At 47.5% G+C, this 17,298-nt stretch overlaps 2 protein-coding genes across 7 annotated transcripts; both read left to right on the forward strand.

The window, feature by feature from the left end:
- The first annotated feature begins 4,464 nt into the window (after positions 1–4,464).
- LOC101475957 (odorant receptor 131-2-like) lies at positions 4,465–5,349 on the forward strand. Its single transcript, XM_004556972.2, has one exon. It carries the CDS (start codon positions 4,528–4,530, stop codon positions 5,347–5,349), a length of 822 nt encoding a protein of 273 aa, XP_004557029.2. The 5' UTR covers positions 4,465–4,527.
- Positions 5,350–6,982: 1,633 nt separating this feature from the next.
- On the forward strand, positions 6,983–16,325 carry LOC101476254 (trafficking protein particle complex subunit 14). Of its 6 annotated transcripts, XM_076889478.1 has the most exons (14): positions 6,983–6,997; positions 7,080–7,141; positions 9,097–9,440; positions 9,561–9,656; positions 9,750–9,879; positions 11,449–11,535; positions 11,970–12,090; positions 12,413–12,560; positions 12,820–12,902; positions 14,475–14,626; positions 14,917–15,053; positions 15,131–15,209; positions 15,292–15,406; positions 15,474–16,325. In XM_076889478.1, the coding sequence occupies exons 2-14, from the start codon at positions 7,129–7,131 to the stop codon at positions 15,628–15,630; spliced, it is 1,662 nt and encodes a 553-aa protein (XP_076745593.1). In that variant the 5' UTR covers positions 6,983–6,997; positions 7,080–7,128; the 3' UTR covers positions 15,631–16,325. The 6 variants fall into 6 exon arrangements, with proteins under 6 accessions (XP_076745593.1, XP_076745592.1, XP_076745594.1 ...); XM_076889477.1 differs by lacking the exon at positions 6,983–6,997 and having other exon boundaries at positions 7,059–7,141; XM_076889479.1 differs by lacking the exon at positions 6,983–6,997 and having other exon boundaries at positions 7,114–7,141; positions 9,100–9,440.
- Positions 16,326–17,298: the final 973 nt, after the last annotated feature.

A 17,298-nucleotide genomic window follows, 5' to 3' on the forward strand; every position in this document is an offset into this window, starting at 1 on the left:
GTTTTACATTAACACAGGCAAATGGGGTCTAGGACAAAATGAGAAGAATTGTGGGTTGTTTTTTAAATAGACATATTTGTATATAGAAATTTCCCCCTCTGGTGTTCCTGCCAATATATTGAGCCGCAGGCTTTCGTGTGGTAACTGAGGGAGTAGTGTTATTGATATTGAAGCAGGAGACCTGGAAGAGACCCTTGTGTCAAGGTGAACAGCAGGACTCAAACGCAAGACTCAGAATAGTGCAATTATTTACAGTGAGGCACCAGGTGCTATCTACAATGTTGAAGGGAAAGGGGCTCCAGGGAATCTGGGGAAGAAAAACACATCCACGCTCCTCTCTTTACAAAGCCAGTCACTCACACATCCCAACTTGCATTCCACACTGACACTTAGTCACAAACAGGAACTTGGAGGAGGTACTTCTAGAAGGAGGTCAGTAGCGCAATTAGCGTTCATGTTGGCAGACCACTCCAGCTTGTGATCCAGTTCGACTCCCACATTCTTATAGGATGTGACTATTTCAACATCAGTCCCACCAATGCAGACGGGGGGGGTCAGGATTTGTTTAAACCTCTTCTGACAGGGTTCCTGGGTTGTTTACCCAGTATTTTCAGTTCATTCATGTTCAGTGTATTTATCACTTGCTCTCATTTCCTGTTTTTCCTGTGCCTGCTAGTTTCATGTGTCATTAGCCAGATTATGCTCAGCTGTGTACTCACCGGTCTCTCATTATCATCCTCATCAGTCTGTGTATTTAAGTCTTCAGTTTCCACTCGTTCACCGTCGTGTCATTGATGTTGTCTACACCGTGCATGTGTCCAGCCCAGCCAGCTCAGTCAGTCGTGTTTGATAATTAAAACTAAACAATAAGATTAAAATATTAAGAGTTTAAAAAGGGGGGCAGCACGGTGGTTAGCACTGTTGCCGCACAGCAAGAAGGTCCTGAGTTCAATTCCACCATCAGGTCTCTCTGTGTGGAGTTTGCATGTTCTCCCCGTGGAGTTTGCATGTTCTCCCCGTGGAGTTTGCATGTTCTCCCCGTGGAGTTTGCATGTTCTCCCCGTGTTTGCGTGGGTTCTCTCCGGGTACTCCGGCTTCCTCCCACCGTCCAAAGACATGCAGCTTGTGGGGATAGGTTAATTGGACAATCCAAATTGTCACTAGGTGTGAATGTGAGTGCGAATGGTTGTCTGTCCCTGTGTGTTAGCCCTGCGACAGACTGGCGACCTGTCCAGGGTGTACCCCGCCTCTCGCCCTATGACAGCTGGGATAGGCTCCAGCGCCCCCCGCGACCCTGAAAAGGAGAAGCGGAAGCGAATGGATGGATGGAGTTTAAAAAGAAAGACAGAGACACTAAAATATCTAAAGAACCTGACAAACATAGGGAGCCGCAACAACAGGCTGTCACGACCAGGTGGCCAGACACAGGTAAGTGGACTCAAATGCAGACACCACATGGAGGCTCGGAGGTGTAGTGCAAACGAACAATTTATTTGGCACTCAAAAAATGGCACACCATGGAAGTTGTTACACCCCGGCCTAGCCAACCGGAGTGCAACACGAAAAAAATTAAAATAAAGGAAAAAACACACGAGAAAAAAAACTACAGCTCTCCACCAAAATCCCAAAACTAAAGTATCGACAAATCTATTTACAACACGGGGGAGATCGCAACCATGACCAACTGACACACAGGGCTTAAATACATAGAAGGAGCAATCAGGGAATGGACCACAGGAGGGAAACACAGCTGGGGCAAATTAAACCTGACGAGACAAGGAAACGTAAACTGAACACACTAAGATAACAACAGACCTTCAAAGTAAAACAGGAAACACATGACAGTCACGCAAAAACAAAACACTGACAACACCGAAACGTAACATTTCCCCCCACCCAAAAATCAAACATGTAACCCCAAGTGAAATGTTTGATCAAAAGCGGATGAAGGCTGGTGGAGGCTGGAGCGGTCCCACGGACCCTCCAGCAGACGACGAAGGCTGGAGCGGTCCCCCGGACCCTCCAGCGAAGACGGATGAAGTCTGGAGCGGTGCCTCGGACCCTCCAGCGAAGACAAACGAAGACTGAAGCGGTGCCTCGGACCCTCCAGCGAAGGCGGACGAAGGCTGAAGCGGTCCCTCCAACGGACCCTCCAGCGAAGACGGACGAAGGCTGATGAAGGCTGGAGCGGTCCCACTGACCCTCCAGCAGACGACGAAGGCTGGAGCGGTCCCTCGGACCCTCCAGCGAAGACAAACGAAGGCTGACGAAGGCTAGAGCGGTCCCACTGACCCTCCAGCAGACGAAGGCCGGAGCGGTCCCTCGGACCCTCCAGCAAAGACAAACGAAGGCTGGAGCGGTCCCTCGGACCCTCCCGCAGAAGGCAATCCCAGACGAGCCCCCATATGTTACACCCCGGCCTAGGCAACCGGAGTGCAACACGAAAAAAATTAAAATAAAGGAAAAAACACACGAGAAAAAAACTACAGCTCTCCACCAAAATCCCAAAACTAAAGTATCGACAAATCTATTTACAACACGGGGGAGATCGCAACCATGACCAACTGACACACAGGGCTTAAATACATAGAAGGAGCAATCAGGGAATGGACCACAGGAGGGAAACACAGCTGGGGCAAATTAGACCTGACGAGACAAGGAAACGTAAACTGAACACACTAAGATAACAACAGACCTTCAAAGTAAAACAGGAAACACATGACAGTCACGCAAAAACAAAACACTGACAACACCGAAACGTAACAGAGGTAAAAGAAACAAAAATGCTATACGGGAACTAATGACGAGAGGGAAAACATAGACCTCTGAACATTGGCTGCCTACTAACATAAAGTTTCTGATTATGGTACTAAGAATCTGTAGCTACAAACACACTGATTAGCAAGGGCTAGCAGATAAGCTGTTACCAGGAATGCTGAGAAAATAAACAAGTCTTGGCTAGACCATCTCCAAAATAATTTTTAAACCAATAAACAAGATTCGCACCGCGTGTGCAGCAGCGAAGCCAGAAGGAAATAGTCTCTTTATCGGGCTGGGCACGTTATTTGGGATTTTCCGGAGCAGGCATACAAGGTGCAGGGTCACAGGGTTTCTCTGAGTCACTGTAATGAAAGGAGTGTAGAGTCAATGCATGCCCCACACAGCACTCCAAGAAGTGGTGGCAACAAAATACATAGTCTTACTTGTCTGGGTTGACGGCGAGGCTAGGAGGGGATTAGTGGTCCGAGTGAGGCTAAACCAGTTCGTGTACACTCACTGTGAAGTGCAGGGCAGGGAGGCAGGCAGGTGAATAGGGTCGAGAATAGTAGCAGGCCAGCGACGGGGAGTTGAGTGGTTACAGGCAGCAAGATCCAATCCACTGTGAAGCTGCAGAGGCAAGTAGACAGGGTTTACTGAGCTAGGACTCTCACTAACGTGGGTTAGCTGACATTCCAGCGAGGAATGTCTTCTTCTTCGTTTAACGGCGGTTAGCAACCAACGTAAAGGAGCATTACTGCCTCCTACTGTTCCAGAGTATGGGACAGACATTGAGTTTACAATTTGTATCACAGCGAGCAATGTTTGAGAACGCTGGTCTTAAGAGCCTCCCAGCAAATTACACACAGGTGCCACAAACGAGGGGTGTGGTGACTCTGCCCAGTGATGGATTTACTGGCATGCAGGAAAACCCAGCACTCACCCGGACCATGACACAGGTATCCTCCTACCAGAGCCTTGCACTAGTGTCTGGTGAGTCCTTCAAATGAAGACAAAGTCCAGAGAAGAGACAGTCCAGAATCTCATATACAGGAGTCATCTGGGCTCTATTACCAAAACAATGACTTGTAGTAGACCAAGTAGAACAGAGTGGATATAGTACGAAAGGATTCAGACTAACCAAAACTTCTACAACAGTCTCACAGCACAATCTCTGGGTGTTCTAACAGTAAGATTGTTCACTTGTTTGATTGCTTCAAATCGGTCCCATCTGGCAGCTCTGGTGTTGCAAAAAACACATTTGCTTTGCCAAAAGGGGCCCTAGAAACTGAACATCGGCTGCTCTTGTTAGCCAATATTTTTATATATGTGTAGTGTAACAATCCCACAGGTGACTTGTGGAAGAAAAGAGAACAAAAAAAGAAAGGGGTAGAAATCTGTCAGTATGAGTATCACATGATGTGACATCACATGAGATGACGTCAATGAGGTGTCATAAACAGTACGTGACCAGATGGCAAAAACTGCAGATCAACTGTGGTCATGTGGAAAGATTATCTGTTAAAGTTCTGCAAGGAAGTATTTTGGCTTCTTTCTCTGCTCCAAAGATCAAAATCCCTCAAAGCTAAAACATTAATTTTGCTGTGTGCTAATTTAACATGTTTTTAATGTTTGTTTAACATGTTCTTCACAAATGAAACTCTGACAAATATCACTGTCGGGCAGCAGAATCAGCTATTTCTCGAGATAGTGTTTTCTTGCATTGTCACAACACTAACATGCTGTGTATTTCTTTTTATTAATGCAACCATGTTGTTTACTCTAAGAAGTAAACCCGTGTTTGGTCAAACCTCTCGTTACATTCTTCTCTACAACCTTCTGTTTGCAGATACTCTACAGATGGCACAGAGTCAGCTCATGTTTTTACTGTCTGCTTGTAGAATAACGTTGCTGTATCCGATATGTGGTGTGCTAGTGTCACTTGCCACTCTATTGACTTTAATCTCTCCTCTCACACTGGTGGCGATGTCTCTGGAGAGATATGTAGCTGTGTGCTACCCACTGAGACATGCTACGATCATCACCGTCAGAAACACAGCGCTGGCTGTTTGTGTGGTTTGGACACTAAGTTTGCTAAATGTTTTAATAGAAGTTGTTCTGATGTTACGTGTCCGATTCCAGGATCTGCTGCACCTTCAGATGGAATATTCCTGTAACAAGGAGAAACTGACTCTTGATCCGATATCTGATCTCTATGCCAAAGCCTTCAGTTATTTTCTGTTTGTTTTAGCTGCAGGGGCATTCATTTTTTCTTATATTGGTGTGACTGTAGTAGCCCAGTCGGCCTCTACAGACAAAGCTTCAGCTGAAAAGGCTCGTAAGACACTGGTGTTGCATTTGGTGCAGCTTGGTCTTAGTGTCTCCTCAACTATACATAACCCAATATTTGTCTTTATTTACAAAACTGTGGACAGTGTCATAGTTGTGCGCATCCGGGTTGTTATTTATCTTTGTATTATCATCCTTCCCAGATGCCTGAGTTCTTTCATCTATGGTCTCAGAGACCGCACCATCAGACCTGTCCTCATGCTCAATCTCAGATGTCAGTGGAAATGTCAACCTTTCCTCTGAAGAGTCTCAATTGAAGTCATTCTCATCACTTAATCAGTGTGATTTCTTGACAAACACCCATTTATTCAACTTGAGAATCAAGGGGAGGGGTAATTTAGAAAAAAACAAACATTAAATGTGATGTATGAGTTCATACTAGGCGTGTTGGTTTGTGTCTATGAATTTAGTGGGGCATGCTTGGGTTTACATGACATAAAATTTGTCAGACGGTGGGAACGATGTAGCCTCCAGCCGGACGTTAAGCAAACTTCAAAGAATTGTAGCAGGAACCACTCTGATGTGTCTCTGACTGCTTTGTCCAAAACATGCAAAATCATAGATTAATAAAACACGATACTTTATGCAGCTGGCTATGTTTATTAACAGAACGTGGAGATTTAATGGCTAAGGTGATATCTTAAAAACTGAAACAAATATTTCAGAGATATTTAAAGTTAGCATGCTTACAGCTCAAGGTTATTTAAGTCTGGCATCTCTTTTTTTCTTTGGTGTGTCCTCAGAGCATTTTTTTACTTTAAAACATTTAAAACTATATTTGTTGTGGGGTTTCTGAAACAAAGATTCCAAATGACACAATAATGGTCAAAAATGTTACTGACCAATACTGTCTCCCCCCCTTACGTTAGCTGCTTTCATCAGGCCAGTGAGTTCTGTGATGGGATATTACTCTATTACATATTGATGGCATATTTTAACAATATCACTTCAGTAATAGTTATATGCATGTAGAATAGCATCACAAATGTATATTTATGCTTTACACCCTGTGACATGGGCCAACATGTAAGAGTTGTGGAATATCTTTGTCTAAGATGAGAGGGCGGCAGACATGGTCAGGGACCAATTTCTCAATGTTGCAACGTTTGATTAAACCACTTCAAAGACTCTCACCAAGGGTTTGCAGCTTGCTTTTGTTTTTTATTTCCATAACAGTAACAGTGAAACTCAGCACACATCTGAGAAAGTGATTTTAAATAGAAGTCAGGAATTTTTCATCATTTCTAAAAAGATGCATAATCCAAGTGTCTGGGATGCAGGGAAAAAAGAAGCTAAATGCAGAGCTCTGGTGAACAGTGTGTTTATTTACAGTGTCCAAAGGTGCTCCCTTTCAAACTCCCAAGTGCTGCTTCATCCGTGCAATCCCGTGAGCGACTAGTGTGTCCCGATTCTCCTTTCCGTCCAAATAACCTAGGGGAACCTGAGACCAAATACACGGTTAGCTGACTTCTTAACCAACAATCTCCCACACTCTCAGTTTGCTAACGCTACCAGTTTGGCGTAGGATGAAGGCTGATTAGAAGCAGCTGGCAGAGCAATCAAGCACGGGTGAGTCGAGAGCCGCGTGGACGAGCCTCCAGGGGGAATAATAATAATAATAATAATGGATACTTTATTGATCCCCATGGGGAAATTACTTGTTTTTCTCTGCATTTGACCCATTCACTCAGTGAAGCAGTGGGCAGCCCACTAAGCAGGCGCCCGGGGAGCAGTGTGTAGGGACGGTACCTTGCTCAGGGGTACCTCAGGGTAGCCGTTAAGTGGATTCGAACCGCCGACCTTCCGATCATGGGGCGACCACTTTACCTACTGAGCTAGCGCTCACTTCCCTAAACAACTGCCACAGCTGGGGAAAAGAGAAAAATCTGCAGTAAGCGTTAAGTGACTGACAATTCTACAATCACCAGTTCACACCACTGTACTTAAATACTAATCATTCCTTTGTCTCCAAGGCGAGTCCCTCTTCTTCTCTCCAGGCTTTATGAACAATAACGGTCGGAGATGTCGATCAGTGGTATGTGCACAAAGTTTGAATCAGATATTAATACATCAAAATTGTTGCAGGGGACTACTTGTTATCACTGCTATAGAAAACTTTTATTGAAATCTCTAAAACAAAATCAGCACAAACAAAAATGTTTGACATCAATTTTGTTTGATTTAAGGAAGGTGCGACTGCAGCTTCACTCATGGAGGACCGAGAAAATGGACTATTCAATGCACACACACCCTCACACACACACAGAGAGACACACACATGCACACAGAGACACACACACACACCCACACACATGCACACACATAAGTAAACACGTGTGTGTGAACTCAAAACGTCAAAAAGCAAAGCAAACATGTCTGCATCGGTACATGGATGTGAATTTATCTCGTTTCTAATCAGAGCCACACTTAAGTGCAATAAATCATGTAAAAGTTCCAGATAGCTGCACTTAAATAACAGCTAAATAAAACCCAGACGCTCCTCTCGGTGCTTATTATTTTCAATTTCATGTGAGTTTGGCAACGGCGAGAAACTTGGTGTCGTAGTACCATGGACGTCCACTATGGGGCGCTAACGGTCTCATTTTCCCCCATTCGGCAGGTGTCCGTGCTTTTACTTTGAAAGTCGCAACAGGAAGTGCGCGTTTCATTGTTAGAGCGTGTTGACTGTGGTCCTGCTGCCGCTCAGCCTCCTCCCGTCGTCGCCATGGTGCAGATGATGGAGTCGCAGTGCGAGTATTTCATGTATTTCCCGGCGGTGCCGATCACGGACCTGTCCGACCCGGCCCGGTACCGCACGCTGCCCCGCAGGAGCCACCTGTACCTGGGCGAGACCGTCCGCTTCCTGCTGGTGCTGCGCTGCAGGGAAGCCGGAGCGACGCCGACCGAGCACGGCCCGGGTACGTGAGGGAGGGCCGAGGAGAGATGAGTGTACGAGCCTGTGATAGTCAGACAGACGTGAACATGAAAACACGGAGACAGAGTCTGGTGTGGGAGCAGCTGTCACAGAAACCTGCTGAGGCTCCTCCTGTAACGTTAGGATGTTACATTTTCGTGTCCCGCAGGTGTGCACAGGATATCCTCGTTATGCCGTCTTACATACGTCACGTGTATTTATATGCATGAGTCACGTTAGTCAGGAACAAACAACAAAGCCTCAGCAGTAACGGCCGCACACTCACGGTTAACCCTTTGTCTGCATTTATGGAGGTCATACCTGCACCACCCAGAAACCTCCACCTGACTGTTATGGCCGCGCAGTTTAGGTCAAAGCAGGCTCAACGTCTGCGGTAACAGAGCACGAGAAACTAACACATCCAGACAAATGCATTCATTAAACCTGCGCTTGGCCAGCAGTAGATACGAGCTTCAAACGAAACCATGTAGGTGCAGAGCGGGACTCACATACAATGAACCAGAGTTAAACTCCTGAGATGATCCGGCCGGGGGACCCGTACTGATCCAGGACCAGAACATCGCTCAGTACCCAGCAAACTGGAGCTGAGACGGTAAAATCCCAGCAGCCATGATGGATCAACGCAGGGCTGAAATGCTACTGTGCAAAAAGCAAGTTCAGTTACTGGGAAACGAAGCAGCAAAAAGATGCAGTAAAACACATTTAAATAGAATGAAATATCGTATGAAACAGGACCATACCTGCCTTAAACACCTGCACAGATGGGGCCGCAAACACGAGCTACTGTAGGACCGCAGCTCCACCTGCAGGGATGAAATCCCACAGCTCCAACACGGCTGCAGCACTGAAACAGGAAAAGATGTGAAGGTTCAAAGAGTGAGCGCTGCCACTGAAACAAAGAACCGTTTGGGGAATTTGTTTTCGCTTAACTTTGTTAGTCATTTTCTCAGAAGTCTGAGTTACAGAGTCAAACTCTTCAGACTTTTGTACTTAAAAATGTTTCTTTGGGTGTAAAAAAAGCTTCCTTAAGTCTGGAGCAGAGCTGTCTCTTCCAGCAGGGGGCGCTGATGGCACCGCGGCAGGTTTTGGGACGGAATCGGCCAGCAGCCGGGCGTGGAGGGAGCTGGCCGGATCTCTGTGCGCCGTGGCGAGCGTGAGTCCGGGTGAGAGCAGTCGTCACCGAGGCAACCACCATCAGCATCACCACGACTACCAGAGCAGCGGGGACGAGGCCAACGAGGACGGCGAAGAGGACTACATCGCGGCGGCCGAGGCCGCCATCGCTGCGCTGGGCAGCAGGGTGGACTCCCGGTGCCGGAGCTTCAGGGACTGCAAACCTCTGCTCATCCACAACTCCTCTGGGACGGCGTCGAGGGAGTTCCGCAGGGCGCCCGTCCAGGTAGACGCGCACCTTTACCTGTCTTTGATACGGCGCTCCTCTCTCCAGCTGTTAGATTAAGATCCTCAGAGGCGATGCTTTCCTCTCAGGCGCCATGATGTGTTTGCTCCTCCCTGTCAGTCTCCTCTAGATGAGCCGGTGGTCCTGACGGATGAGGTCATCTTCCCGCTCACCGTCTCTCTGGACAAACTGCCCGTCAGCACCCTTAAAGTCAAGGTCCGCCTTCTTCTGGACGCAGATATCTGGTGTTGTGTGAAGACTTTGAGTCGTAGCTGCTTCGCGCAGTAATTTTGCTCCATGTGCATTCAGGTGATGGTCACGGTGTGGAAGAAGGAGGCGGAGAAAGTGGAGGTGCAGGAACTCGGCTACCTGAGCGTGCTGCAGCAGAGAGAGCCGACGCACACCTTCAGACACGACCTGAACACCTTCAAGGCTCAGGGTAGGCACTGAATGCTTCATGGGAACGCCGCGGGTAGACAGACCGCTCCATTAACCCTTTAGAGCCGGTCGGAGTGGGCACGCTCTGTTTTGCGTAACTATTTTTAAATCCCGGTATCTCTGCAACCACGTGAGCTAGCGCAATAATTTTTTTTGCATATGAAACCGGAGGAGTTGTACTTACATCTGATGCCATCAGCTTGTCCTAGGTCACAGTTTCCTTCCACATAAAGCTTTGCAAAAACTGCATAAAAAGCTCTTGCAGCAACAAAAACATAATATTCCAGAAACACGCTTTGCCGATCCGATCAGCTGTTCGTAACACTTCCTACGTTGGAATAGACGTCAGCGCGAACTTTTGCATGTCCGCCATTACCTGCCAGAAACCGGAAGTGACGTCATTTTTGCGGAAATGTAGTTGTTGTTTTTTTACCATCAGGGCTTCAGGGCCTATACTGCTCTTTTTAAAAGTTATCTTTGACTTTATAACTTTCTGTGTGGTTTCTGGGATGCTGAGGACTCATATTGCACTGCTGGAAATAGTTTATTTTGATGCATATGCTGCTTTTTTGCAAATTTTCTTTATAATATTTTTTTTTCCTGCAGTGTATAAAAATTGGTGTATTTCAAAAAGAAAACTATGAAGACACTCAAAATAAATTTCCTGTGGTGGGAAACTATTTTGTGCACCTTTTTTGTATTTATAGTTTTGAGGGATAAGCCTCTTAAATTTCTCTAACTACAAATATATGTTAAAATATATGTTATTGCACTTTTTTGCAATTTATGTAATTACTATGCACTTAATGCAGACATATTATTAAAATCTGGGCTATAATGGTTGTATTGATGTATAGCAACTTGAAATGCTCCCAAAAATGGCTCCACAGCAGGTAAAAATATAATATAAGCTTTGGTGGACTTGGTTCTATGGTCGGTCTTAAAGGGTTAAACATGAGCCACAGCCGGGGCTGAGAGGAAGCAGGTGGGAACAGCGCGCACCTGACAGTGACTCACACAGGTGACGATGAGAACAAACAAGATGCAACAGGAAAGTAACCTTCAAAATAAAACAGGAAGTACTGAACAATTATGAATCAAAGTAACGGGATGACGAGACATTTAATCATTATTTATTTTTGATGTCTGGCTCTCTTCCACAGCAGGGGGTCACGTGAGTGTGGGGGGGTGTTATTGTAGGCTCTGCCTGACAGCTGCTCGAGGTGACACCACCTGAGTCGTTAGCAGAGCATCCGTCTAGATTTCAGTAAATCAAGATAAATGCTGTAACAGTAAAAAACAATCAATGACGGAGGTCAGTTATGGACATATGATCAGTTTCATTGATCAGTCAGGAGTTAAATCAGCTCCTTCACTTCCGGCCTCCTCGGCTCCTGAGTCGCCTGAGATGGGGTGGGACCCATTTCCTGCTCCGTCCTCGCCTCTGAGAGCCTCGCTGAGGTTCCCACACTGAGGGCGGGACTGTTTTATCCTGATAAACAGAATTTTAATGATTTTATAAGATGTCACGTTGTCCTCTGGGAGGTTTAACACAGCTTCTGATCCACAGTGAGCACCACCCTGACCGTCCTGCCGCCTCCAACCGTCCGCTGCAAGCAGATGACTGTTTCTGGAAAACACCTCGCGGTCTTAAAAGGTACAGAACGCTCTTCATCATCACTGTGATGTCACTGTGGTGACCGATGCTTGCATGTCAGGGAAGCCTCCAAGCTAAGCGACATAAACCCAGCTGTGTGCTGCGACATGAAGCTGAACAGGGCGGCGATCAGCAATAGATGCATCACCTCCTTTAACCTGACGTCCAGCATGCCAGCGCACCGCCGGCACGCCGAGGCGTCGCTGAGCCCCGTGAAACGGTCGAGTCTCTGCTCCGTGGTTGTGACTCTGATCAGCAGGACGATGTAGGAATATTTTGGTATTTAATCTAAAAGCACCAGCAGAGGGCGCTGTTTTTTAAATCCTCGTTAATTAAAGGCCGAAACGAATCCGTAAATAAAATAAAATCGATTCAGTTGCTTGGTTGCAGTGGTTTGATTCCAACTGTGATTCTGTTTCCTGTCCCGCTGTCAGTGCTGAACGAGTCTTCTCAGGAGGAGGTGAGTGTTCGGGATGTTCGCATTTTACCGAACCTCAACGCCTCCTACCTTCCCGTGATGCCCGACGGCTCCGTGCTGCTGGTGGACAACGTGTGGTGCGTATACGACCCGTTCAGATGGTTTGTGCCCAGAGTTCAGAAGGCGCCGCCGTGGCTGCTGCTGTCTCTGCGTGTTAGTTATGACTTTGTGTTTGTTACATTGTATTTAAGGACAGTGTTGTGTATACCTTGTTACACTGTGTTGGATTTTTATCATTTGTATCATTGCAGATAGTTTTTAGTAATGATGCTACTTTGTGTTATACTCGATTACTTTGAGTTTCTGGGACTTTGTTCGTAAAACGAGTTGTTGTGCAGTCAGATTGTGTGTTTGTGCGATGCTCCTGAATGTCTGTATTTGTTGTTCTTCGCTCTGCAGTCATCAGTCCGGTGAGGTCGGCATGGCGTCCTTCTGCCGGGTGGACAGCCTGGCCTGCCGTCTTCCCAGCATGCTCAGCGCTTTGGAGGAGCATGACTTCCTGTTCCAGCTGCACCTCAACGACATGCCGCAGGACGACTCCAGTGAGGTGCGTTCGTGTTGCGTTGTGTGTTTTATAGTTTGGTGCACAGTGCGCTCTGGTGACGTGACAGTTTGTGTTCTCCTCGCGATTTCCTGAAGAAGGAAAAGTAAACGACGTGTTTCTGTGAACGGCTGTGTCAGCGCAGGATTTATTAGGACTTTGAGGGCGGACACACTGTAGAGCAGCTGTGACGCGACGGTCGTTCCTGCATTAATGCGTCCTTTACTTATTTCGCTGCTGTCAGCATGTGTGTGCTTGTGTTCAGGGGCTGGAGGTTCCTCTGGTCGCTGTGCTGCAGTGGTCAACTTCCAAGATGCCTTTCACCAACTGCATCTACACCCACTACAGGTAAGGCTGGATGAAACGCTCCACACGTGCTGTGTTAGTCTTGGTAAGAGATATCCAGGCTCGGGGCTGCAGACCTCTGCTGTGGCCACCAGGAGCGACGGGAAACATCTCCGTGCATCCGGACATACACTGAACAAAAATATAAACGCAACACCTTTGTTACTGCTCCCATTCCCCATGGGATGGACGTAGAGACCTAAAATTCATTCCAGATACACAATATAACCATCCCTCCCAAACAGTGGTCACAAATCAGTCCAAATGTGTGGTAGTGGGCACATCTGCTATATTGAGATAATCCATCCCACCTCACAGGTGTGCCACATCAGGATGCTGATCTGACATCATGAGTAGTGCACAGGTGTACCTCAGACTGCCCACAACAAAAGGCCACCCTGGAATGTGCAGTTTTGTCTCACAGCAAAATGCCACAGATGCCACAAGCAATGAGGGAGCGTGCAATTGGCATGCTGACAGCAGGAATGTCAACCAGATCTGTCGCCCGTGCATTGAATGTTCATTTCTCAACCATAAGCCGTCTCCACAGGCGTTTCAGAGAATATGGCAGCACATCCAACCGGCCTCACAACCGCAGACCTCGTGTAACCACACCAGCCCAGGACCTCCACATCCAGCAGGTTCACCTCCAAGATCGTCTGAGACCAGCCACCCAGACAGCTGCTGGAACAATTGGTTTGCACAACCAAACAATTTCTGCACAAACTGTCAGAAACCGTCTCAGGGACGCTCAACTGCATGCCCGTCGTCCTCATCGGGGTCTTGACCTGACTCCAGCTCGTCGCCGTAACAGACTTGTGTGGGCAAATGCTCACATTCGATGGCGTCTGGCACGTTGGAGAGGTGTGCGCTTCACGGATGAATCATGGTTCACATTGTTCAGGGCAGATGGCAGCTGAGAATGTCCCAGTTCTTGCATGGCCAGCATACTCACCGGACATGTCACCCATTGAGCATGTTCGGGATGTGCTTGACCGGCGTATACGACAGCGTGTACCAGTTCCCACGAATATCCAACAACCTCGCACAGCCATTGAAGTGGAGTGGACCAACATTCCACAGGCCACAATTGACAATCTGATAGACTCCATGCGACGATGTGTTGCACTGCATGAGGCAAATGGTGGTCACACCAGATACTGACCGGTTCTGGGTCCCCAGACCCCCAATAGCGCAAAAAACTGCACATTCCAGGGTGGCCTTTTGTTGTGGGCAGTCTGAGGTACACCTGTGCACTACTCATGATGTCAGATCAGCATCCTGATGTGGCACACCTGTGAGGTGGGATGGATTATCTCAATATAGCAGATGTGCCCACTACCACACATTTGGACTGATTTGTGACCACTGTTTGGGAGGGATGGTTATATTGTGTATCTGGAATGAATTTTAGGTCTCTACGTCCATCCCATGGGGAATGGGAGCAGTAACAAAGGTGTTGCGTTTATATTTTTGTTGAGTGTATTTCCTGTCCAGCAGCAGGACGACACAGCGTTTAGTGTTTTTCCTGCTGCTTCTCTAAATGACCCGCCGTCCTCCCTCCCCTCCACTCAGGTTGCCCAGTATCCGTCTGGACCGGCCGCGCTTCATCATGATGGCCAGCTGTCCGAGCACCGTCAGGGTGAAGGAGCACTTCAAGGTCAAATACGTTCTTCTCAACAACCTGCAGGACTTCCTGGCTGTGCGGCTCGTCTGGACTCCAGAGGGTCAGCGAGTATTTTGATTCATGTTTGATTTTTTGAAAAAATCCACCCTGCAGCTGTTTGAAAGGAAACCTGTGAGCGGGTTTGTTTCTGGGACGCATGGCAGTCTGTGGGGACTCAGCCTCTAGTGGACGTTAGGGGGAGTGCAGGCTGATGGTGCTTTGTCCAGCTGGTTCTGGTTGTGTTCTCCTCGTGGATGGAGACGGTTCTCTGGACCAGTTTCAGGAGAATCGCGCCGCTCTCTGTCAGTCGTGGTTCAGACCGAGTAATGTGTTGTTTGCTTGCTCGCTCAGGTCGAGGTCAGGGGGAAGACGCAGCGCTGTCTGCCGTGGTCTGTCACACCCCTCTCAGTAACCTGGGTCACTGCCGCAAAGGAAGCACTCTGTCGTTCAGCGTGGCCTTCCAGATCCTCAAACCAGGACTGTACGAGGTACGCCGAGCTTTGAGCGCCTGCTTCCTTATCTCGCCCACTCACACGGGACGTCATGTTTTCTCCTGTCTCTGCAGCTGAGTCAGCACATGAAGTTAAAGCTCCAGTTCACAGCGTCGGTGTCCAACCCTCCACCCGACGCCCGGCCCCTGTCACGTAAGCTCTGAGCAGGAAACAAACACAAAAGGCTTTGACCTGCGTCTGTTCTGATTTCTGTGTCGTGTCGAAAACCATCCAGGTAAAAACAGCCCGTCCAGCCCGGCGGTTCGAGACCTCCTGGACCGACACCAGGCCAGTCTGGGGCGCTCTCAGTCCTTCTCCCACCAGCAGCCGTCTCGGTCCCACATCATGAGGTAACTTTAGTAACTTCAGCTTCATATCACATCGAGTATGTCGTTTAATCTTATCTGTGTGCGACAGGACGGGCAGCGCCATGGAGCGACGGGCCATCACGCCTCCCGTTGGCTCTCCGGTCGGTCGGCCGCTCTACCTGCCGCCGCAGGACAAGTCGCTGCTGTCGCTGGACAAGATCGCCAAGAGGGAGTGCAAAGTCCTGGTGGTGGATCCTGTCAGCTAGGCAGCGAGAGGAGAGGCTTTTATTTTGATAGAGAAACGCTCACGAGAAGAGATGACAAAGAAGCTGACTTCATGTTACTGCAGGAAACACCCCTGTGTTTGATCAGCTGACCAATCAGAACAACGAGGAAGAAGTTCATCCTTCAGCTGAAATATTTCATGTTTTATTGTATTTAAAGACACGTTGGGTTTTCCAGCTCGTTTCCTGGAAGCGTTCTTTAAAGTTTTATCTTATATTTATCTTTAAAGCATCGTCCAGATGGAGCCACTGAATCGTTTTATGCTCCAGGTGTGTTTTACAGGATGAAAGCTGCAAACACGCAGCTCAGCTCCACAAAGAGCTGAAGAACTGAGAATTTATTTTACATTGTTTAGTAAAGTTTCCAGGAAATGAGCTGGAAAGTGCCAAACCTGCAAAATAAAGTGTTAGCTTTTTACTTCTGTGTTATTTTCAGAGTAAAAGACATTACAGGTTAAAAACGTATTAACCTGAGGACAGTCACAGTTAACGTTTTCTTTCAGTGTTATTTCCTCCATCGCGTCACAAACGGTAACTTCAGCAGAATGTTGCTAATAAAATGAATGTAATGGTCCAGGCTGTTGTTGTGAGTCTGCAGACACCCGGAGCTCCCTCACAGCGTCCCTCTGAGGACACTCAGCCTTTTATTAAAGAGCAGCACGAGTCTGCCGCCTTGCTCACGGTGTTCTGGTTCATCCTGGTTATTAACTGGTGCACATTAGCAAGACAAACTCATGAAAACTCGGGAATTCAGCTGGGATGCAGGCAGGAATCTCCAGCACTCAACCTGGGAAAACAGTTTTTTTCTGGTTTTGGCTATACTTGATGTTTTTAGGGGAGGGGCTACTGTGTCAGCAGTAGCTCCTCCCACTCCAGGTAATAACAGGGACCATCATTGCGTTAATTTATCGCAGTTCTTGGTTTATCATTAGTGAAACAATAAGCTACCAGCGAGGACACAGATGTAGCCAGAGTGTATCTGCTGTCACTGATAAAAATCAACACATGAGAAGAAATGAGCGTTTCTTTAACGTCAGAGGTCACATGATGCACCCAGGCATTTGATTGGCTCTGCTCTGTTCTCTGTGTACTTCTACGTTCTTGAAGACATTTCATCCAAGAAGCTTTTGCAGATCAGGAAGGATCTCAAAACTGGACTGCAGACAGTTGGCGTCACTAGCCCCGCCTCCGTTCAAAGATGGCCGTTCACAGTGGACATAGGCTGTAGCTGTGTCCCAAAACGTCGGCTGCATCCCCCGGAGGCCGCATTTGAAGGCCGATTACGTCACAGCCAGACGACAAAGGCTGTCCAAATTCGTAGACTCCTTCAAATGCATCCTTCATTTCCCCGAATTCGAAGGATGGGTCGGGTGTGTCCTTCGTGGCCCACCATATCCCAGAATTCATAGCGCGGCCCAGCCAAATTTCAGCTGCCAACAATGGCGGCCGCTACTAAGTTTTAAAATTACTCTTATTAATCTTTCTGGGTCACAAAATAAACTTTTAACATATATTAAGGTGAGAGTGTATCTGTGTAAACTTCAAATATCTGCTCGGTTTATCAAGACACCACATATTTGCCAAAGTGCTTCGACGTTTTCGGAGACGTCTGTTACCCACCCGCTCGATAGCGAGCCGGGGGGTTCAATG

Source organism: Maylandia zebra, linkage group LG10 (genome assembly GCF_041146795.1).
Source record: "Maylandia zebra isolate NMK-2024a linkage group LG10, Mzebra_GT3a, whole genome shotgun sequence".
NCBI lineage: Eukaryota > Metazoa > Chordata > Actinopteri > Cichliformes > Cichlidae > Maylandia > Maylandia zebra.

Excerpts from the sequence above, each read along its gene's own strand:
- LOC101475957 (XM_004556972.2), top strand. The coding sequence starts at position 4,528 with ATGTTGTTTACTCTAAGAAGTAAACCCGTGTTTGGTCAAACCTCTCGT.
- LOC101476254 (XM_004556889.5), top strand. The coding sequence starts at position 7,832 with ATGGTGCAGATGATGGAGTCGCAGTGCGAGTATTTCATGTATTTCCCG. Across the intron at positions 12,091-12,412 it reads CTGCTGGTGGACAACGTGTG|TCATCAGTCCGGTGAGGTCG; the intron begins GTGCGTATACGA and ends TTCGCTCTGCAG. Across the intron at positions 15,054-15,130 it reads TCAAACCAGGACTGTACGAG|CTGAGTCAGCACATGAAGTT; the intron begins GTACGCCGAGCT and ends CTGTCTCTGCAG.